Source organism: Sapajus apella, unplaced genomic scaffold (genome assembly GCF_009761245.1).
Source record: "Sapajus apella isolate SASKATOON/1434 unplaced genomic scaffold, GSC_monkey_1.0 scaffold68, whole genome shotgun sequence".
NCBI classification, from domain to species: domain Eukaryota; kingdom Metazoa; phylum Chordata; class Mammalia; order Primates; family Cebidae; genus Sapajus; species Sapajus apella.
The window spans coordinates 1,740,841-1,763,612 of NW_022437008.1; the positions used below are offsets into that span (position 1 = coordinate 1,740,841).

At 50.3% G+C, this 22,772-nt stretch overlaps 1 protein-coding gene and 1 pseudogene across 7 annotated transcripts in view; one reads left to right on the forward strand and one right to left on the reverse strand.

Moving 5' to 3' along the window:
* CUNH19orf47 (chromosome unknown C19orf47 homolog) overlaps window positions 1-12,311 on the forward strand; it is a 28,977-nt gene extending 16,666 nt beyond the window's left edge. For 5 of the 7 annotated variants that reach the window (XM_032248757.1, XM_032248756.1, XM_032248760.1 and 2 more), the window contains exons 6-9: window positions 4,041-4,178; window positions 6,074-6,226; window positions 9,325-9,395; window positions 10,996-12,311. In XM_032248757.1, coding sequence (XP_032104648.1) covers window positions 4,041-4,178; window positions 6,074-6,226; window positions 9,325-9,395; window positions 10,996-11,490 — 857 coding nt within the window. In that variant the 3' untranslated portion in view covers window positions 11,491-12,311. The remainder of the gene's footprint in view (window positions 1-4,040; window positions 4,179-6,073; window positions 6,227-9,324; window positions 9,396-10,995) is intronic. The other 2 variants (XM_032248759.1, XM_032248758.1) reach the window with 2 other exon arrangements.
* An 8,679-nt stretch (window positions 12,312-20,990) lies between these two features.
* Window positions 20,991-21,846, reverse strand: LOC116530622 (annotated as a pseudogene).
* Between the last annotated feature and the right edge of the window lie 926 nt (window positions 21,847-22,772).

Consider the following 22,772-nt stretch of genomic DNA (forward strand, 5'->3'; position numbering starts at 1 on the left):
AAATATGAAAAATGTTCACATTTGTGGCATCAAGTAGACAGGGCAAAGGATACTTGTTTACAGAGTGGGACCTGAAACAAGAGGGTGAGAATGCCTTCTTTGCTCTCATATGGGAACGTGTCTGGAGCGACTCAGATTGTTCCCTCTGTATGTCTGTGAATGACAGTGAAAGCACTGCCTGTATTGATTTTGGGATTACAAAGACATTTTAATGAGTAGGCAAGTTTGCAAATATGGAATCTATGAATGATGAATATTGACTGTATTTATACTTTTTCTTTTTTCTTTTTTTTTTTTGAGATGGAGTCTCACTCTGTCACCAAAGCTGGAGTGCAGTACCGTGCTCTCGGCCCACTGCAACCTTCACCTCTGAGGTTTAAGTGATTCTCCTGCCTCAGCCTCCTGAGAAGCTGGGATTACAGGTGCATGCCACCATGCCTGGCTAATTTTTGTATTTTTAGTAGAAATGGGATTTCACCCTGTTGGCCAGGCTGGTCTCAAACACCTCAGGTGATCCACCTGCCCCGCCCTCCCAAAGTGCTGGGATTACAGGTGTGAGCTGCCACTGCACCTGGCCTCTTTTTAAATTTTTTTTCAGACAGAGTCTCACTGTGTTGCCCGTGTTGGAGTGCAGTGGCACGATGTCAGCTCACTGCAACCTCTGCCTCCCAAGTGCAAGTGATTCTTGAGCCTCAGTCATCCAAGTAGCTGGGATTACAGGTGTGCGCCACCATGCCCAGCTAATTTTTGTATTTTTAGTAGAGACAGGGTTTTGCCACATTTGCCAGGCTGGTCCTTAAGTGATCCATCCATCTCAGCCTCCCAAAGTACAGGCACGAGCCACTGCACCTGGCTATTTTTGCTTTTTAAAAGTAAATTTCTAAATTTTAACATACACGTTAGCTTCCCTTTGATGATAACTAAGCTGCCCCAAAACTGTGCTTTAAAACACAGACATGTGGGCCGGGCGCGGTGGCTCACGCCTGTAATCCCAGCACTCTGGGAGGCCAAAACGGGTAGATCACGAGCTCAAGAGACCGGGACCGTCCTGGCCAAAATGGTGAAACCCCACCTCTACTAAAAATATAAAAATCACCTGGGCATGGTGGTGCGCGCCTGTACTTCCAGCTACATGGGAGGCTGAGGCAGGAGAATCACTTGAACTCGGGAGGCATAGGTTGCAGTTAGCCAAGATTGTGCCACTTCACTCCAGCCTGGCAACAGAGCAAGACTTCATCTCAAAAAAACACACACACCTACACACACACACAGAGACATGTATTTTCATTTCTTGAGATGAGAGTCTCACTCTCTTGCCCAGGCTGGAGGGTAGTGGTGCATTCATAGCTCACTGTAGCCTAAGAGTCCTGGCCTCAAGTGATCCTCCCACCTCAGCCTCCTAAATAGCTGGGATTACAGGCACAAGCCACCATGCCTTGCTAAAACATGGGCGTTTATTTCTCATGATTTCATGGGCTGGCTGGTCCGTTCTGCTGTAGGCCAACTCAGCTGATTTTATTGGTCACCTGGCAGCTAGATTGAAGCTGGGTTTATGGCCTCATTCACATATCTGATGGTTGTCCTCATGTTATCTGGGCCCACAGGGTGACTTGGCTACATGTTCATAATTATCTAGCAGGCTAGCCTGGGCATGTTAACAGTGGTGGTTGCAGGGTTCCCAAAAGCAGCAGAGGAGGCTGGCCCCAGTACGCAAAACACCTCTTAAGCCTCTGCTTGCACAACATTTGTTCTTGTCCTATTGGCCAAAGCAGATTACATGGCTAAGTCCCGAGTCAGTGTGGGCAGGGCCTACCCAAAGGCATGGATGCAGAAAGGCTGAGCAAATTAGGGTTCATTTCTGTAACACTCCCCCATAACGTACATTCAGAAAAGGGTTCAATCATAAGAGTACAGTGGGTGGCTTTCATAGACGTGATACCTATGTAGTCAGTACCCAAATCCAGCCACAGAAATATGACCAGCCTGTCAGAGTCCCCCTGTGCCCTCTCCCAGTGATCACATTGTCTCCAGGGTACCCACTACCCTGATTGCTAACAGCACACATTAGTTTTACCAGTCTTTCAAATCTTTGTAAATGAAATTTTCAGCTGGGTATGGTGGCCTTTGCCTTTAATCCAAGCACTTTGGGAGGCCCACGTGGGAGGATCACTTGAGACCAGCCTGGGCAACATCGTGAGACCCTGTCTCTACACAAGTTATTAAATTAGTTGTGTGTGGTAGCATGTGCCTGTAGTCCTAGCTACTTGGGAGGCTGCGGTGGGAGGATTGCTGGAGCCCAGGACTTTGAGGCCTCAGTGAGTTATGATGGCAGCACTGCACTCCATCATCCTGGGAAACAGAGTGAGACCTTGTCTCTTAGGAAAAAAAAAAAGAGAGAAAAAAATAAAAAGAGAAGGGGAAATAGGCAAAGAAGGAAAGGGGTGGGAAGAATGCCCCAAAAACAGCATTCCTGAGATGATCACTTTTACACACGTCATATCATCAAATGTGTTCTGTCAGGAGGGAGAAAGAGAACAGATTTTTGTTCCCTGATATCCTGACTGCAACTCATATGCAACCGAGTAAAGATAGAGTTGGCTGCTCAACCTCCACCCAAATGGTGCCTGCCTGTCATGACGATAAAGCATCACATTCCTGACATCTTTTCAGCAGCACACTTCCCTCTGGGCACAGCATGAAAGGCAGGGCGCTCTTCACAGCTTGCCTTTTATAGCAGAAAATCCTGATGGTGTTGCACTCAGCTAGGTAAAGAGTGTTGTGAATGGAGATTCTCACAGGACAGATTCTGCATAGCCAGAGAGTTTGCAGCCACTGGATATAAAGCCACCCCATCCAACCTGAGAAATGTCTGAAGAAGCGCTAGGGTATATCCCAAATCATTAACAGAGGAGAGAGAGCAGGCCTGAAGACCAAGAATTTCTTCCTGCAGAGAGGGAGGAGGTCTGATGGGGAGGGATCTGTCCTGGGACTTCTGGGCACCAATAATGCCCTGATGCCTCACCTGGGTGGTGGGTACTTGGGGGTCACATTTTGTTAAATGGGCTGTAATGGTTTAATATAGTTTTCTTTTTTTTTTTTTGACACTGAGTTTCACTCTCTTGCCCAGGCTAGAGTGCAGCGGTGCAATCATAGCTCACTGCAGCCTTGACCTCCTGGGTTCAAGTGATCCTCCTGCCTCAGCCCCCTGAGTAGCTGGGACTACAGGCATGTGGCACCATGCCTGGCTAACTTTTTGTATTTTTGGTGGAGATGGGGTTTTGTCATGTTGCCCAGGCTGGTCTTGAACTGACCTCAAGTGATCCACCCGCCTCCCCCTCCCAAAGTACAGGGATTACAGGTGTGCACCCCCGTGTCTGTCTTCAGAAACTACTTTAGGCACTGGGATACAGCAGTAAACAGACACAGCCTCCTCTTGGAGCTTGCGTTCTTGTGAGTGAATTTACCAGTAAACAAATATAGTTTAATGTCAGGTAGCTGTAAGAGCCGTGAAGAAAATGAAAGTGGTTAAGCGGGTAAGGAGGTGCTGTTTTTGATGGGGAGGTCAGGGAAGTTTTCTCTGAGGAGCTGCCATCAGAGAGGAGGCTTGAATGATGAGACGCAGCAATTCCGCTGTACTTGGGGAACCGCATGTCAGGCAGAAGGAACAGCAAGGACCCTGAGGAGGTGTCTACTTGCTGGGTAAGGAAGATCCTGGAGACAAGCATGGCTGAAGCAACTCAGGGAGGGGAGAGAACTCAGCACGAGGCTGGGTGACTGATGGGTGAGGTGTGATTGGAACTAGTGTGGTCTAGAGCCTCAGGAAAGGCTCCTAGGGTAGGGAGGGATGGGCTAGTTCCTGGGGAGATGCAGCCCACCCTGTCCCCAAGCATCCCCATCACGAGGACTATGCAGCCCCAGAGTGACACCAGCTGACCATCTTATTCAGTCCCAAGGCTCACCTTCTCCATCCTCAGACTGCTGGATTGAGGCCTGTCTCCCAGGATCCCACCTGACCAGACTCTCCCCTTTTCTTCCTGCAGCTGCCTCTCGAATGATCACCAATAGCCTAAACCGTGACTCCCCACCCAACACGCCCCCCAGGCGCCCGGACACTAGCACCTCCAAGATCTCGGTCACTGTGTCCAACAAAATGGCAGCAAAGAGTGCCAAAGCCACTGGTGAGGGCACATGGGCAGGTGGTGGGAGGAGCAGGAGGGGAATGTGGGTTGGTAGGAGGTGTTGGGGGTCATGCTCCCAATACTGTAAAGTGCTTTGAAGGCCACAAGGTATATAAAGCATTTGGCCTGAATCACCTCTATAAACTTGCAAGTTGCCATATGACTGCGGGCCTCACTTTGTACTTCTGTAGCATGGGGGGTGGTGATACCCCACCGGGAGGATGAACAGAGGCACCTGAGTTATTGTGTTGAGGCATGTGTGCATTGCCTTCTCATGCAGGGGTTCAGGCTTTGTAAACAGGTGGTCACCAAGCCCCCGACTTGTGCCCGGCTCTGTGCTTAATGCCTAGGGTCAAAGGTAAAGAACCTCTTGGCCTCTTTTTAGCAGCCAAGGGATCCTTGAAGCCCTACAGTCTGATCCTATAACCCCCTGGGCTGGAACTCTCCAGGGTTTCCCGTTATTCCAGGAATAAAGGGCATCTTCCCCACATGGTCTGTAGGGCCCTGTATCATGTGGATTCATCTCTTGCATCTCCCCACTTTGCATGCTCACTTGCTCCCGTCTAGCCTCCTTGCCATCATGGGCCTTTTGCCTTTGGTGACCCCTTGGCCTGTGCAGTCTTCCTCCCCAGACTGCTCCATGTTGGCCTCTGTGCTCCCCCAGGTCTCAGCTTGAGAACTGGGGTGGGCCTGTAGTCCCTGGCTCCCAAGCCTTCCCATCCACCATGCTCTTATGCCTTTGCTGGACCCATCCCCACAGCAATGACTTCATGGTGTCATAAGGCAAATGTGGAAACTGAGGCCCAGGACACTTCATGTTTCTGACACCCACTCCAATCACACCCCATCCACCTCCATCACAAAGTGTCCCCTTTATCCTGCAGGTTTGGAAGTGCCTCACCCTCTTCTGGCCTTTGATTTGTGTGCCATGAGCAAAAAAGGCTGGGCGTGGTGGCTCACGCCTGTAATCCCAGCACTTTGGGAGGCTAAGGCCGGAACATCGCTTGAGCCCAGGGGTTCAAGACCAACCTGGACAAGATGACGAAACCCTGTCTCTACATTAAAAAAAAAAAAAGTAGGCCAGGTGTGATGGTTTATGCCTGTAATCCCAGCACTTTGGGAGGCCGAGGAGGGCAGATCACCTGAGGTCAGTTCAAGACCAGCCTGACCAACAGGGTGAAACCCTGTCCCTACCAAAAATACAAAAATTAGCTAGGCGCGATGGCACATGCCTGTAATCCCAGCTACTTGGAAGGCTGAGGCAGGAGAATCGCTTGAACCTGGGAGGCAGAGGTTGTAGGGTTGTAGTGAGCTAAGATTGTGCCATTGTACTTCAGACTGGGCAACAGAAACGAAAACTCCATCTCAAAAAAAAAAAGAAGTTAAAATCAGTTTATAAAGTATTGTCAAGACGGTGAGCCTGGGAGCAACTGGCTCTTTTAACCCTTAACACGTTTGAGGGGATTCATTTTTTAAATTAAGATGTAAGTTACGTACAATCCACAACTCATAAGTGTACACACCTCAAGTGCTTGTTGAAAAGTGAGTGCAGCCGTAAAAGCACTGCCTGCTTGGAGCTGTAGAACCTTTCCACCACCCAGCAGGTTCTCCATCTGAGGGGATGTGGGCTGGGCTGGGCCATGAGCCTCCTCGGAACAGGGACAGAGCCACAGGAAGCCTAGGAGGCCTGCCACAGCCTGGGAATCCTGGGCATCTTCTGTGATCTCGTATTGCACAGACCTGAGTTTCTCGGTGGTTCAGTCAGTGGTGATGTGGGTGGTTGGGGATTCCAGTCATGTGAACGTGTGGTGATAAAGAACACCTGGTGTCTGGCCTCCATCCTGGGAGAACATTGTGTCTCAGAAGGTGCTGATACCCCCCCTTTGTTCCCCCAGCAGCCCTAGCCCGCCAGGAGGAGGAGAGCCTGGCTGTTCCTGCCAAGCGGCGCCGGGTCACTGCTGAGATGGAGGGGAAGTATGTAATCAACATGCCCAAAGGCACCACACCCCGCACCCGCAAGATCCTGGAGCAGCAGCAGGCAGCAAAAGGTACTGACCCATCAGGCTGTGCTTGCCTGCAGAGACCGTGTCCTTCCTGCTGCATCACACAGGGCTCGTCATATCCTACAGACGGTGGCAGAGAAGTAGGCTCTAATGGGGGATGCAGGAGCCTTAGGTCAAGGGGACGGCGATGGTGGCCACAGAGGAGGGAGACACAATACCTGTGCCCTCTGATCCTGCAGTTAGTGTAGCTGGGCTCCTTGGCGCCTCTTCCCCAAGGGGCAGGCGCAAGGATAGAGCAAGGGCCTGCTGTAAAATGAGTGACCATGCCTGGCCAAGGGCAAATACTCCAAAATGGTACCATTATTGTGAGCCAGAAGGCGAGTGGAGATATAGTCCAAAGCTAGGCCTTGTAACTGGAAGTACAGAGATGATCTCTTGGCTGGCATGGTGACGCACAGCTGTGATCCCAGAACTTGGAGATTGGGGCAGGAAGATCACTTGAGCCTAGGAGTTCAAGCATGCTGTCTCTATTAAAAAAAACAAAAGGCTGGGGATGGTGGCCTATGCTTGTTGCTCCAGCACTTTCGGAAACATATTCAGTAAAAACAAACTCTTGCTGGGTGCAGTGGCTCACACTTGTAATCCCAGCGCTTTGGGAGGCTGAGGCGGGCAGATCACGAGGTCAAGACATCAAAACCATCCTGGCCAACATGGTAAAACCCTGTCTCTACTAAAAAATACAAAAAAAATTAGCTGGGTGTGGTGGGGCACGCCTGTAGTCCTAGCTACTTGGGAGGCTGAGATACAAGAATTGCTTAAACCTGGTGGGTAGAGGTTGCAGTGAGCCAATATTGTGACACTGCACTCCAGCCTGGCGACAGAGCGAGACTCTGTCTCAAAACAAAACAAAACTCTTAGGCCGGGCGCGGTGGCTCACTACTGTGTAATCCCAGCACTTTGGGAGGCTGAGGCAGGTGGATCACAAGGTCAAGAGATCGAGACCCTCTTGGCCAACATGGTGAAACCCCGTCTCTAAAAAAAAAAACCAAAAATTAAACAAAACAAAACAAAACTCTTTTTCCTCCCTCCCATGTCCCTGTCTCTTGTTAACCTTTCCAGACCAACATCTATGTACGTATATGTACACATATATAGGCAGTTTTTCTTTTTTAGCTTTAATTTTTATTTTTTTGAGACAGGGCCTCACTTCACCCAGGCTGGGGTGCAGTGGCACCATGTCAATTCATTGCAGCTTCCTCAACCTCCAAGGTTCAAGCAGTCCTGCCTCAGCCTCACGAGTAGCTGGGACTACAGGCATGCACCGCCACGCCCACCTAATTTTTGTGTTTTTTTGTAGAGATGGGGTTTTGCTATGTTGCCCAGGCTGGTCTTGAACTCCTGAGCTCAAGTGATCTGCCCACTTCAGCCTTCCAAATCGCTAGGATTACAGGTGTGAGCTACTGCACCTGACCTAGTTTTTCGTTTTTAAATACAAATAGCATTTGTGTTTATAATGTCAGTATTGTTCTATAACTTTTTTTTTTTTTTGAGACAGTCTCGTTCTGTTGCCTAGGCTGGAGTGTTGTGGCATTATCTCAGCTCACTGCAACCTCTGCCTTCTGCATTCAAGCGATTCTCCTGCCTCAATCTCCCGAGTGGCTGGGATTACAGGCGCACTCCACCATGTGCAGCTAATTTTTATATTTTTAATAGAGACGGGGTTTCATCATGTTGCTCAGGCTGTTCTCCGACTCCGGACCTCAGGTGAACCACCTGTCTTGGCCTCCCAAAGTGCTGGGATTACAGGCGTGAGCCACTGTGCCTGGACCTAACATTTTTTTTTTTTTTTGAGACAGAGTCTTGTTCTGTTGCCTAGGCTGGAGTGCTGTGGTATGAACACAGCTCATCGCAGCCTTGAACTCCTGGGTTCCCACCTTACCTCCCCGGTAGCAGGGACTACAGGTGTTGGCCACCATGCCCAGCTAATTTTTTTTTTTTTTTTTTTGAGACAGAGTTTCGCTCTTGTTACCCAGGCTGGAGTGCAATGGCGCGATCTCGGCTCACCGCAACCTCCGCCTCCTGGGTTCAGGCAATTCTCCTGCCCCAGCCTCCTGAGTAGCTGGGATTACAGGCACGCGCCACCATGCCCAGCTGATTTTTTGTATTTTTAGTAGAGACGGGGTTTCACCATGTTGACCAGGATGGTCTCGATCTCTTGACCTCGTGATCCACCCGCCTCGGCCTCCCAAAGTGCTGGGATTACAGGCGTGAGCCACTGCGCCCAGCCCGCCCAGCTAATTTTTAAAGTCTCATCTCTAACTCTTAGGCTCACACAATCTGCCCACCACTGCCTCCCACAGTATTGGGATTACAGACATGAGCCACCACTCCTGTTCTACAACTTTTTTGTTCATATATTTGTGTGTGTGTGTGTGTGTGTGTATATAAAATCTTTGGGACTCAGAATATGTATATATATATATACACACACATACATACATACATACATACATATATATATATGTAGAGAAAAGGTCTCACTACATTACCCAGATTGTTCTCAAAGTCCTGGGTTTCAGGTAATCCTCCTGCCTTGGCCTCCCAAAGGGATTACAGGTGTGCCCTGCCATGCCCGGCCCATGTTCTATAACTTTTTAATTGAGATATTCTCATATTAGTGCAGGTAGATCTGCTTCATTCTTTTTTTAATGGTCATTTTTTATTTCCAGAGTATTTATATACCATAATTTAGTAAACAGTCTATTGATGGCTGTTAGGTTATAATTTATTTAGGGGAGGATGCATTACCACTTATCAGATTCTCTCAGAGGCCTCTGACCCCAAGAAGTGGAAGGAATGTGCAGGGACTGAGAACTGTTCCTGTGCACACAGTGCATGAGCTAGTGCTGAGGTGCAGGGAATCTGCCAGCTGCAGCTGGTCTTTCCCACGTGTGACTCCAGCGAGATATGGGTGGGTTAAGGTCAGCGTGAGCCAACAGGGTAGACATAACACCCAACTCAGCACAGTCTGGCCCTGCCTATCCCATAGCTACTGGTGTCTGGGCTGCCTTGGTGTCTGTATGGTACTCAGCCTAGGGCTGGCCCACCGGGGCCTCTCCCTGATGGCCTCACTTCCCTTGCAGGCCTCCACAGGACATCTGTGTTTGACCGCCTCGGCGCCGAGACCAAGGCAGACACCACGACGGGGAGTAAAGTGAGTGGGGATGGGGAACAGTCCTGGGCATTCGAGCTCTTGTCCTCTCTGAGAGATGCTCCTGACTCTTATGTATCTCACCGATCACTTGGCTGCCTTTCCAGCCTCGGTTCCTGGCTTCGCACTGGCAGTTTGTCCCTGTCTTCTGCCCTGGCTTCTCTCCTAATTTCCAGCCCTGGGGGTCCAGAGACTCCTGAATGCCTCCCACCCACCATGTCCCCTACTGGTCTTAGCATCTTCCCCAAAGTAAGTACTCTCCTGGGCCCCCATCTCAGGGCTGCCCACCCTCCCCATTGCATCTGTCAGTGGGTCTGATGACTCTACCGCTTCTCCCTCCTCTGCCACCTCTCCCTGTCCGGATAGGATGATAGCCTCCTGAATGGTCTCGCACAGCTGCCATGGACCCCCAGTCCCCACAGCAGCAGTGTGTGCGGCCCACAGGACAGGGCCCGTCCCCCCAGCAGAAGCCCTGTAGACACTTTTCACTGTGTTCCTGATGCAGCACGCACTTCCTGCCATGGCCTGCAGTCCCACAGGCCCCAGGCATGGTGTGTGGTTCAGAGTAGACCCTGAAGCCCGCAGGGGCCTGACTCTGTGGCTCTGGCCATGTCACTTAAGCCCTTTGTACTTCATCCTCCTCATCTGCATAGACGCACCTCCTAGGACAGCTGTAGGGTTGAGGTCATCCCTGCATGGTGCTGGGGTGTGCAGACCTGTTGGTGAACTATTGCAGATCTCCCCAGCTGTCTTCCCTGCCTGCCAGTGTCCTGCTCCCCAGGGTGCAGCCACTCAGCTTGCTCACTTCCTAGCATCTCACCACAAGGAGAGTGGGAACACTCGGGATCATGTGGAAGATCCAGGCTTGTGAAGAGCTGGGCCCGTAGTGAGTGCTCCATACGCAGGATTATGCTTCTTGCCTTCAGGGCATAGCGCATGCTCTTTCCTTTGCTAATTCATCTTTGAGGACCTGGCATCAAAGTTGGTGCCTCAGGGAAAGTTCCTCTGGACTGATGATGAGGTGCCTGTGTCTCCTGCCCTCCAGCTCTCCATTCTCCCATCATAGAATATGTTACTGTCATTCTTGCAGAATCATTTGTGTCATTTCTGATGCCAAGCCTGTCTCCCCCACTGGATTGAGCCCCATGAGGGCAGAGCTGAGGCTGTCTTGGTCATCACTGTGTCCCTAGCACTGCTGGCCTAGGACCAGGTACAATATAGATTGCAGACTCAAAGTATTCGTGGAGTGAATGACTAGATTAATCTCTCCACTCCACTCATCCCCACCTACTGACCTTGAAAATGACTTTCCCTTTGCATGGCACACCTGTCCTCTTCCCCCTTCATTGGACCCACTTCCAGCTCAGATGTCCCCTCTCTCAGGGATCCTTCCCTGAACTTCCAGGAAGGTCAGATACTCCCTTTGGGCTCCTCCAGGCCCCTGGACTCCCCCTATCATGGCTCTTGCCACTATCTGGGGTGTCACTGATGGGTGTTTCTCCCAACTGTGAGTCCTAGGAGGCCAGGCACAAAGGAAGAAGCTCTCCATGAATGTGTGTTGAGTGACTCAGTGACTCGTTCGTCTTGTCTCTGACCTCCACAGCCCACAGGAGTCTTTAGCCGCCTGGGGGCCACCCCAGAGACGGATGAGGATCTGGCTTGGGACAGCGACAATGACAGCAGCAGCTCTGTCTTGCAGTATGCTGGAGTCCTGAAGAAGTTAGGACGGGGACCAGCCAAGGCCAGTCCCCAACCAGCACTGACTGTCAAAGCTAAGGCCACAAGCTCAGCGACAACGGCCACTGCCCCGACATTGCGGCGCCTGGCACTTTCCTCACGGTCAGGGCTTGAGAAGAAGCCGGAGTCCTTATCTAAAGTCAGCATCATCCAGAGACTGGGCGCAGCTGCCCTTGTGCCCGAGGCCCAGGACAGCCAGGTCACCAGCACCAAGAGTAAGTCCTCAGCCGAGGTCAAGGTCACCATTAAGAGGACTCTGGTGGGGCCCCGGGGGAGCAGCTCCAGCGAGGGCCTTGGTGCCCAGATGGACCACGCGGGCACTGTGAGCGTGTTCAAAAGACTGGGCCGCAGGACCTTCTAGCCCACGTGTGGGCGGGGTACAGGCAGCAGAGCTCGTGGGCATCTGCCCCCGGCCGGCTCCAGGCTCCTGGCTTCATCATGCCTCCCCGCCAGCTCCTGGATGACATGGCTTGTCTCCCTCGGGCTCTGGAGCTGGGCCCGAGCGTTTGGGGGATTCCCCCATTTCTCCCAGCCTGGGATGGTCGTTGCGGCTGGCCTGGCCCACTCCAGGACTCCCCTTCTCTCATGTCCTCTGTGCTTTCTTTTCTGGCTGTGGCCTTGGCAGAACCCACTTTTCTACCTCTCCCAAGTGCCAGGGGCCCTCTTCCTCTCCTACATTCCCTTCCCCAACCAGGAGGGTCTGCTGCCTCAGACCCCAGCTCATTAGCCTCCCTGTCCTCCAAAACTGAGTGGGTGTCACCTGGAGGGCCTCCCTTCCCCCACTCCCCATCGACCTCCCTCACTCCTCTGCGCCTCCCCCAACTGCTGTGACTTCTCTGTCTCCCTGTCTTCATTCTGTTCATTTCTCTTCTGTTTTCTGTCCCCGTGGCAAGGCCCGACTGTCCGCTGCATCCTGCCCGACCCTCCTGTACCTCCGGCCTCCCAGCGGCCCCCTCGTCGGCGGTGGCGTCGAGCCTGTTGAGACTGTTGGCCGCCCTCCACTCCCAGGCTGGGGGGACCTCTCCAGACCCTGGGCTGCGGCCAAGGCGCATCCGTTTTCCTGCCCTGGGCGTCTTTGTCTCTGAAAGTCTCTGGTGGGTGGTGGGCAAGGGGCACTGGGAAGGGAGGCCAGGGCTTAGGGTGAAGACAGCTGCTGTTTAATATATTTTTGTGACTTTCAAATTGCTTCCCCACCTCCTTCAGGGTGAGTTGCAGGACTATTTCACACCATGCGCAGTGCAGGTGAGGGGTGCTGGCACAGGGTTGGGCTGCGTCTCTGAAGGTCAGGCTTCCTGCATACATGTGGGCCACGTCCCTGCTGCAGCCCTGAGTCGAGGGGAGTAATGGCCACAGTCACCATTCAGTTAGGCTGCCCCTGCCCCCAACAAGCCGTAGTGGTTCTGTCACTCTGTCCCCTCCCCCATGGATTTCACCTGCCTCTGCCACTCTGCCTGTTGGCACCTTTCCAAATGGTGGGCTCCCTTTATGAGACCATGAGTTTCCATTGGTTTGATCGCTTACCCCTCCCTGCTGTACAGTGTCCCTGAGCCAAGCCTGTCCTAGGAGCTGGGAGCAGGCAGTGAGCAGGGCTGGCCAAGGCCCTGCCCGTGGGGCCTCTCCAGGGGTGGGGTGTAGGTGAAGCAGTGGTGCTGGCCAAGGAGTTCAACGGGTAGGAGAAAGTGGCCAAGGCCACTTGAGGGGTTGGGATAGGAAGGGCTTTGAGAAGGGATAACGTGGAGGTTGAGCTGGGAATGTGGCTTCATGAAGTTCAGGAGGAGCTTCCAGGCAGAGGGACAGCCAGGGGCAGAGGTGCTGAGGTGGGACAAGGAACAGGAAGAGGGCTGGTGGCTGTGAGTGAGGGTGGGGCCACTGTACAGCACAAGGCAGAGGAAGGTGGGCAGGAGCCAGGTGGCTGGGGGCGCTGGACCAAGGAGGAGGAATATGCACAGTGAACCAGGAGTGCTAGGTCGGGAGGATTTGGAGCGGGGTGTACTGAGCTGAGTTTCGTTTAGGACCATTGCTCTGGCTTCTGTGAGGAGAAGGAATGGCTGGCAGGGCTGGGGTGGACATAACTGCAGCAGTCCGGGTGGGAAGCCAGGGTGGCTGTGTGAGGGGATGGCAGTGGGGAGCAGGGAAGAGCACTGCTTGGGCTGCTTAGGGTGTGCTTTGGAGGAAGAGCTGTGGGATGTGCTGACGGGTTGGAAGTTGGAGCCGGGAGAAGATAAAAATCACAGGGCCCGCCTAGATGTTAGACCTGATCATTTGGGGGAACGGCTGTTAATGGAGAAGGGGAGACTGGAGGGAGCAGCAGGTCAGGGAGGAGGGGGCTGTGTTCTCATCACATTGTCCCTGTTAGGGCCCCACTGGGGCTCAGGGGGCCACCTGGGCTGGGGGTCCATGGCTGTGGACAGTGCGCAGGGTATAGCTGGAATCAAAGCCAAGGGTCTGATCAGACCAGCTGGAAAAGGAACATAGAGATTGGAGGGGACCTAGGAGGGAATCTGGGGCCCTTTCTCTGTTTAACAGGATCTGACAGAAACAGACAGCCTAGGAGAGGTCGGGGGGGGGTTGGGGGAGAATTAATGAGCGAGCAGGTAAAGATGAGACTAGATCGTAGCCATTTATTTATTATTTTCATTGCGGGAAAATATACATCATGTGAAATTTACTGTTTTAACAATTTTATTTTTATTGTTTTTTTTTTTTTTGAGATGGAGTTTTGCTCTTTTTGCCCAGGTTAGAGTGCAATGGCATGATCTCAGCTCACTTAAACCTCCGCCTGCTGGGTTCAAGCAATTCTCCCACCTTAGCCTCCCTGGTAGCTGGGATTAGAGGCACCTGCCACCATGGCCAGCTAATTTTTGTGTTTTTAGTAGATGGGGTTTCACCATGTTGGCCAGGCAGGTCTCGAACTCCTGACCTTAGGTGATCCGCCTGCCTCCCAAAGTGCTGGGATTACAGGCATGAGCCACTACACCAGGCCCATTTTTACCATTTTAAGCTGTACCATTCGGTGACATTAAGTACCTTCACACTGTTGTGCACCCATCACCACCATCCACCTCCAGAACTTCTTCATCTTCCCGGTGTCATATCTGGGGCCCAACTGTGTGTCACGTACTGTCCCAGGCACTGGGCGTGGGGTGTGAAGGGCTGGACTTCAGGATGAGGGACTGCTGTAGAGAGCAGTGATAGACCCCTCACCCTGTAGCAGCCCAGGATATACCCTCCTGAGACTGGATGAGGCCTGACCTCAAAGGATGGCAAATGCTGGCCCTCAGATTCCGGGGGCCGCCCCTTCAGGGCAGTGCCACCAGGAGGAGCTCACACATGCGCACTTTCCCTGCTGAGCCTCAGCCCTCTTTGTTTCCTAATAATTTCCTCTGATTCCACTTCACGGGTAATTTTAACAACTGCTGGGGTGAACTGGAAATTCTAGTTGCTAAATTAAAGAGCCATAGTAATTTCTTAATGTGCAATAGGAACTGCAATGTAAAAACATATATAGGTTATTTACCATATAAGGCTTAGCTGTGCAAGGTAGATTCTCTTACTGTTGTGCTTTACAGAGGCACAGGGAGGGGAGTTAACTGCTGAAGACCTTACCCAGCCGGCGGGTGGCAGGACTGGGTTTGACTCCAAGGAGCAGACTTCAAGATCCTTGCCTCTTAATCCCTACCCTGTGCTGCCTTTTAAAAATATTTATTTTATATTTTATGGAGGCGAGGTCTCACTATGTTGCTGGTCTTGAACTCCTGGGCTCAAGTGATCCTCTCTCCCTGGCCTCCAAAAGTGCTGGCATTACAGGCATAAGCCACTGCACCCAGCCACCTGTGCTGCCTTGATTGCAGATTTGAAACATAGCCCTTTTGGAGGAGGGGCAGGGCGGGGTCTTAAGACAGAAGTTTTGGGCCGGGCACGGTGGCCCATGCCTGTAATCCTAGTACTGTGGGAGGCCGAGGTGGGAGGATCACTTGAGGTCAGGACTTTGGGACCAGCCTGGCCAACATGGCAAAACCCCATCTCTACAAAAAATACAAAAATTAGCCAGCATATTGGTGCAAGGTTGTAATCCCAGCTACTTGGGAGGCTGAGACATGAGAATCACTTGAACCTGGGAGGCAGAGGTTGCAGTGAGCAGAGATCACACTACTGCACTCCAGGCTGGGTGACAGAGTGAGACTATCTCAAAAGAAAAAAAAAAATAGTGGTTTTGGACTCTCTAGAGTTGTCCATTTGTAGATGTTCGCACCAACCCTATTGGCTTGTCCTAGGAAGCATTTGCAGCTAGGATGCTGTAGGCCTTGAGAGTCATATCCTGTGACCTGAGCTGATGCCTCCTCCACCTCCCAGCTGTTCTGGAATCACAGTGGCCCATCCAATACTCATTTGACTTAGCAGTTCTCCCAAGCCCACCCCAACAGCTGTGACCCACAGTGGTAGATTATTTTTTTCCCTGATTTTATTAAGCACTTTTTGATTTTAGTTTTTTAGAGACAGAATCTATGTTGCCCAGGCTGGTCTCAAACTCCTGGTCTCAAGCAGTCCTCCAATCTCAGCCTCCCAAAGTGTTGGGATTACAGGCAGGAGCCACCGTGCCCTGTCTGTTAGGCATTTTTGAGCATAAATAATACATTCGCAGACAGGTTTAGTGGCTCACGCCTGTATTCCCAGTTACTTGAAAGGCTGAAGTGGGAGGATCCCTTGAGCTCAGGAGGCTGGGGCTGCAGTGAGCTGCGTATCACTGCACTCCAGTCTGGGCAGCAGAGGAAGACTCTGTCTGAGGGGGGAAAAAAAAAGTAAGAATACATTCACATGGTTCAAAATGCAAAAGACACAAAAGTCTCTACAGTGAAAAGTATCTACCAATGTCTCCTAGCCCCCTAGTCCCTTCCCCAGAGGCCACCAATGTTACCAGTTTATTATGTAATCTTTCCAGTGAGGTACACACACACACACACACACACAACCGCAGAGGAACATGTAGGACCCGTGTACAAGCATACATATGCCTTAGTCTAATTTATTTAACCAGTACCCTTTTGAAGGAAATTCAGATTGTTTCCAACCTCCTGCTATTACAGGTAGTCCTAGAATAAACAACTTTCCTTACACATGGGATCAATTCAGGGTGAATTTGAAGAACACATTATTATATTACACTATTTAAGTGCAAATACTAGTAATGAGTCAATCACAGATCTGAACTAGCCTCTCCTCCAAGATGACTGGCATCCTTCAGGTGATTTATTTACGCAGTCACCACCCCACTTCATAAAGGAATGAAGAGCAGCTGGACTCTTCTAATTGGAGCCCACTGGAGGAACCAGGTCAGGGACTGCTGGGAGCTAGCATTGACTACCACCTGTGGGCCAGGAATTACTAAATAAATGCTTGGCTAAGTTGTTGGACTTGTAGAATCCCGAGGGCAACACCATGAAAGGCAGGGACATCCTATTCTAATCCCATAAACAGATGAGGAAATGGTGGTGCAGTGAGCCCAGGGCTCATGCTAAATTGCAGAACCAGACTCGCAGCAGCCCAGCAGTGATTCTGTGTGGATGGTGGTCCTGAGACAAGGTCACCTCTGGACACATCCCTTCCTCTGGTAGCCCACATCAGTGGATACGAAAGCCAGATACAAACTAGCAGTATCTGTGACAGGTGGCCAGGGCCTGGGCCCGCCCCAGCACCCCTTTCTCCAGTGCCCAAGCGCCCTGCTGCTGAGATGAGCCAAGGGTTGAGCTGCAGCCCCCACGACCCCTCCTGTGGGCATCTGACCTGACTTAGTTTGGTAAGTTTGCTGCAACTATACACCCAACTTTGAAGGCTTGCCGGGGCCCTGGAGCAGAGGAGACATCATTTCCCTTTGCAATATCAGGGCTACATCTTTTTATCTTTTTTTTTTTTTTTTTTTAAGTAATAGACTTTATTTTTAGAACAGTTTTATTTATTTTGAGACAGGGTCTCGCTCTGTCACCCAGACTGGAGTGCAGTGGTATGATCTCAGCTCACTGTAGCCTCCACCTACCAAGCCCAAGTGATCCTCCTGCCTCAGCCTCCTGAGTAGCTGGAGCTATGGGCACATGCCACCATGCTCAGCTAATTTTTTAATTAATTAATTAATTTTTGAGATGGAGTCTCACTCTGTGACCCAGGCTGGAGTGCAGTGGTGCAGTCTTTGCTCACTGTAACCTCCACCTCCCAGGTTCAAGCGATTCTCCTGCTTCAGCCTTCTGAGTAGCTGGGATTGCAGGTGCCTGCTACCACACCCAGCTAATTTTGTATTTTTAGTAGAGATGGGGTTTCACTATGTTGACCAGGCTAGTCTCGAACTCCAAGAGTGCAGTAGAATGATCTCCGCTCACTGCAACCTCCGTCTCCCGGGTTCAGCGTTTCTCTGTCAGCCTCCTGAGTAGCTGGGATTACAGGCGCCCACCTTGTATTTTTAGTAGAGATGGAGTTTCACCGTGTTGGCCAGGCTGGTCTTGAACTCCTAACCTCATGATCCACCTGCCTTGGTCTCCCAAAGTGCTGGGATTACAGATGTGAGCCACCACGCCTGGGTGTTTCTTTTCTTGTAGAGACGAGGTCATCACTCAAGCAGTGTACTCACCTCGGCCTCCCAAAATGTTGGGATTACAGGCATGAGCCACTGCACCTGGCGTTAGAATAATTTTAGAGTTGCAGAAAAATTGAGAAGATAGTATAGAGAGCTGCCGTATACCCCACACTCATTACTCCTAATATTAATGACATCTGACATTGAGGTGGAATATTTGTTACAATTAATGAATCAGTGATCCATGAGTATTAACTAAAGCCTGTAGTTTATTCAGACTGCCTTGGTTTTACCTAACTTCTTTTGCTGTTCCAGGATCTCATATGATAGTATGTTTGTCAAATTTGATAACATTGTATCGCCAGACATTTATACCAACAAATAAGGGTTGTCCTGTCTCGTTAGGCTCCTCTTGGCTGTGGTGGTTGCTCAGACTTTCCTTGTTTTTGATGCCTAAGAGTTCTGGTCAAGTATATTATAGGATGCCCCTCAGCTGGGATTTGTCTGATATTTTTCTCGTGATTACACTGGAGTTATGTGTTTTTCGGAGGAAGACCTCAAAGAGAAAGTGTCATTTCATCACATATCAAGGATACACACTCTCCACATGATTCACCACTGTTTTTGTTCATCTTCATCATCTGTTTGTCAAGTTTCTCCACTTTGTAAAGTTATGCGTCTTTCTCCCTTTACACCTTGTCCTCTTTGGAAGGAAGTCACTGCACAGCCCACACGTAAGGAGTTGGGGGGTTTATGCTTCACCTCCTTGAGGGCAAAGAATTTACATAAATTATTTGGAATTCTTCTGCAAAGGAAATGGTGTCTCTTCTCCTCATTTAGTAACTTATTCAGTCATCTATTTTTATGAGTTTGGACTCATGGATATTTACTTTGTACTTGAGGTTATCATCCAATCTGACTTCCTTTATTTTGTCACTCACATTAGTCTGGCTTTGGCCATGGGGAGCTCTTTCAGTTGGTTCCAGAGTCACTTTGACTTGTTATGCCCCCATTGTTTTTGTTTTTTTATTTGTTTTCTTTTTGTTTTGTTATTTTTTTTGAGATGGAGTTTTGCTTTTTTTGCCCAGGCTGGAGTGCAATGGCAGTGATCTTGGCTCACCACAACCTCCGCTTCCTGGGTTCAAGTGATTCTCCTGCCTCAGCCTCCTGAGTAGCTGGGATTACAGGCATGCGCCACCACACCCGGCTACTTTTTTGTATTTTTAGTAGAGATGGGATTTCTCCATGTTGGCCAGGCTGGTCTCAAACTCCTGACTTCAGGTGATCCGCCCCCCTCGGCCTCCCAGAGTGTTGGGATTACAGGCGTGAGCCACCGCGCCCGGCCACTGTATGGTCTTTTCTAATCTAGCATTGGAAGCCACCGGGCTTCACTTCTGCTACAGTTGCTGGCTCGCTCACATTCAGGGGAGGCGTGATAGATCCCACTTATCAATAAGAGGGAGTCGGCCTGGCTGGCCGAGGTGGGCGGATCACGAGGTCAAGAAATCGAGACCATCCTGGCCAACATGGTGAAACCCCTTCTCTCCTAAAGATACAAAAATTAGCCAGGTGTGGTGGCGTACGCCTGTCGTCCCAGCTACTAGGGAGGCTGAGGCAGAAGAATCGCTTGAATCTGGGAGGCGGAGGTTATAGTGAGCCGAGATCACGCCTCTGCACTCCAGCCTGGGCAACAGAGCAAGACTCCATCTGAAAAAATAAAACAAAATAAAAAATGTCCATAGGGAGGAAAAGTAACTTCTTTTTTTTTTTTTTTTTTTTTTTAATTTTCATCTTTTTGCAGAACTGCTGGAATAGGAAAGGTAACTTTAAGGGACAACTTTGCTATGAATTTAGGTTTAAGTGCTCTGAGCCTGCTCCCTTAAGCTGACACTTAAATGATGCAAAAATCAGCCCTAAATTATGCAAGGTTTAACCAAAATAAAAGAGAGAAATAGGCCAGGCATGGTGGCTCATGCCTGTAATCTAGCACTTTGGGAGGCCAAGGCTGGTGGATCACCTGAGGTCAGAAGTTCGAGACCAGCCTGGCCAACATGGTGAAACCCCATCTCTACTAAAAATACAAAAATTAGCCGGGCATGGTAGCAGGTGCCTGTAATCCTAGCTACTCAGGAGGCTGAAGCAGGAGAATTGCTTGAACCTGGGAGTCAGAGGTTGTAGTGACTTGAGACCAAGCCACTGTACTCCGGCCTGGGAGTAAAGAAAAAAGAGAGAGAGAGAAATAAAGTGGCTGCTGATTATGTGGCCGAACCTACTGGCCATTAGCACTGGAGGAGAAATCAGCATATTCTTCAAACAAACCTGATTATTCTCAATATCCACTTTTATTTGTTTGTTTGAAACAGGGTCTCACTCTGCTGCCTAGGCTGGAGTGCAGTGGCACGATTACAGCTTACTGCGGGCTTGACCTCCTGGGCTCAGGCGATCCTCTGGCTTCAGTGTCCCGAGTAGCTAGGACTACAGGCATGTGCTCGGCTAACTTTTTAATTTTTTTGTAGAGATAGGGTCTGGCCATGTTGCCCGGGCTGGTCTCAAAATCCTGGGCCCAAGCAATCTGCCTGCCTTGGCCTCCCAAAGTGCTGGGATTACAGGCATGAGCCACTGTGCCTTTGTTGTATATTCTTAGTATAAAATGTTCTATCTATTCTGGGTGCAGTGGCTCACACCTGTAATCCCAGCACTTTGGGGGACCGAGGCGGGTGGATCACTTGAAGTCAGGAGTTCCAGACTAGCCTGGCCAACGTGGTGAAACCTTGTCTCTACTAAAAACACAAAAATTAGCCAGGTGTAGTGGCACACGCCTATAATCCCAGCTCCTTGAGAATTACCTGAACCCAGGAGGCAGAGGTTGCAGTGAGCCAAGATTGTGCCACTGTACTCCAACCTGGGTGACAGAGTGAGACTCTATCTCCAAAAAAAAAGTTCTGTTCTATTATTATGTGGCTACACCATGATGTATTTAACCAGTCTTATAATTATGGACACTTAAGTGTTTTCCAAGTCCTTTTCTATCACAAATGGTGCCTCTTATATATACCACATTTTGCTCATCTGTGAACATATCCACAGGGTAAATACCTAGGAGTAAAATTGCAAGGTTACAGGGAATGTCCCTTTTTTTTTTTTTTGAGATCTGAAGTGATTTTACTTTATTTCCTTCACTTTAAGCCAATCATGAAATTTCACAGTGATTTCTGGGGTGGGGGCAGAAGGAAGGTGGTGTCAAAAATCATCAGGACTGTGGCCCAGTCAGCCCTCGGAGGTGCAGGCAGGGTGGGCCCTCACTGGGGCAGCCGGAGGAGCACAGACTGCCCCGCCAGCACGTAGGTGATGTTATGAGAGTGTGACATCTGGTACACGATGTCCTCCACAGCTTCAGTTTGCGCAGCTCCACCAGGCCGTCCCCTGCAGTGGCCAGTGAGTTGGCGATCAGCTCAGCTGCCTTGGAGTTGCCCTCAGCAGAGGTGACGGCCGCCTTTTTCTGCTGTTCAGCCTTTTCCACCACAAATCTGGCACTCTCTGCTTCCTGCTGAGCCACCTGTTAGGCTTCTGCCGCTTCTGTTAACTTCTTCCCAAAGGTCAGATGTGTCAAGGACACGTCGACCTGGATGAGCCCAAAGGTGGCTGCTCGCTCCATAAGGCATTGCTCACCTGCCTGGAGACCAGCTCTCTGGGTGATTAGTTCTCTAGCATCAAAGCGAGCCACCACTGACTTGAAGATCTCAGTGGTAATGGACAGCAGCACCAGGTCATCATAGTCCTCTCCGATGCTGGTGAAGATGCGAGGAAGCTGGCTAGTGACAGGCCGGAGGAGGATGCGCAGTGTGATGTTGACGTTCTGTAAATCGTTGCTACCAGTGATGACTGGCACATTACGTGGCTGGGAACGGCAGTCAAGGATAATTGGTGTCTGTACCCATGGGATGAGAAAGTGAGTCCCTTCCCCTACCACAATAACCGAACTCCAGGAAATCGGTCAAAGATGACAGCTGTGTGCCCAGCTTCCACATGATATAAGGCAGAGTTCACCACGCCTCCTGCAACAGCTAAGGCCCGGCCAGACTTGCTGATGGACTCACACGCTTTGGCAGCCATGTTTTCTTCTGCGGGACCCTCTCACACCTGCTTCCACTTTGACCTCCATATGAATTCTCCCCCCCGACCTGTTTTATAAGTTTGAATGTATAACATTTGTGTATCTAAAAGTGGATATTGAGGCCAGCCATGGTGACTCATGCCTGTAATCCCAGCCCTCTGGGAGGCTGAGGTGAGTGGATCCCTTGAGGTGGAGCTTGCAGTTAGCTGAGATTGTGCCACTGCACTCCAGCCTGGTGCCTGGCAACAGAGCGAGACTCTGTATCAAAAACAAAAAACAAAACAAAAAAGCCAAGATGAGAGTAATAATAGCATCTACCCCAAGGAATGGTTGTGGAGATTAAATGAGTCAATTAGTGTGAAAGGCGTAAAACAGTACCTGTTGCCGGTTTAATCTCTGAAGTGTGGGGAAAAAAAAAAAAAAAAAAAAAAAACAATACCTGGCGGCCAGGTGCGGTGGCTCATGCCTGGTAATCCTAGCACTTTAGGAGGTCGAGGTGGGTGGATCACAAGGTCAGTAGATCGAGACCATCCTGGCCAACAAGGTGAAACCCCGTCTCTACTAAAATATACAAAAATTAGCTGGGTGTGGGGGCGCATGCCTGTAGTCCCAGCTACTTGGGAGGCTGAGACAGGAGAATTGCTTGAACCCGGGAGGTGGAAGTTGCAGTTAGCTGAGATTGTGCCACTTCACTCCAGCCTGGTGCCTGGCAACAGAGCGAGACTCTGTATCAAAAACAAAAAACAAAACAAACAAACAAAAAACAGTACCTGGCATACAGTGTTAATACCTAATTTTATCTCCAAAATTGCCTGTAATCTCAGTACTTTGGGAGGCAGAGGCAGGTGGATTGCTTGAGCTCAGGAGTTCAATACCAGCCTGGGCAACATGACAAAACCCTGTCTTTACAAAAAATATATAAAAATTAGGCAGGAACAGCAACTGCTGGGGAGGCTGAGGCAAGAGG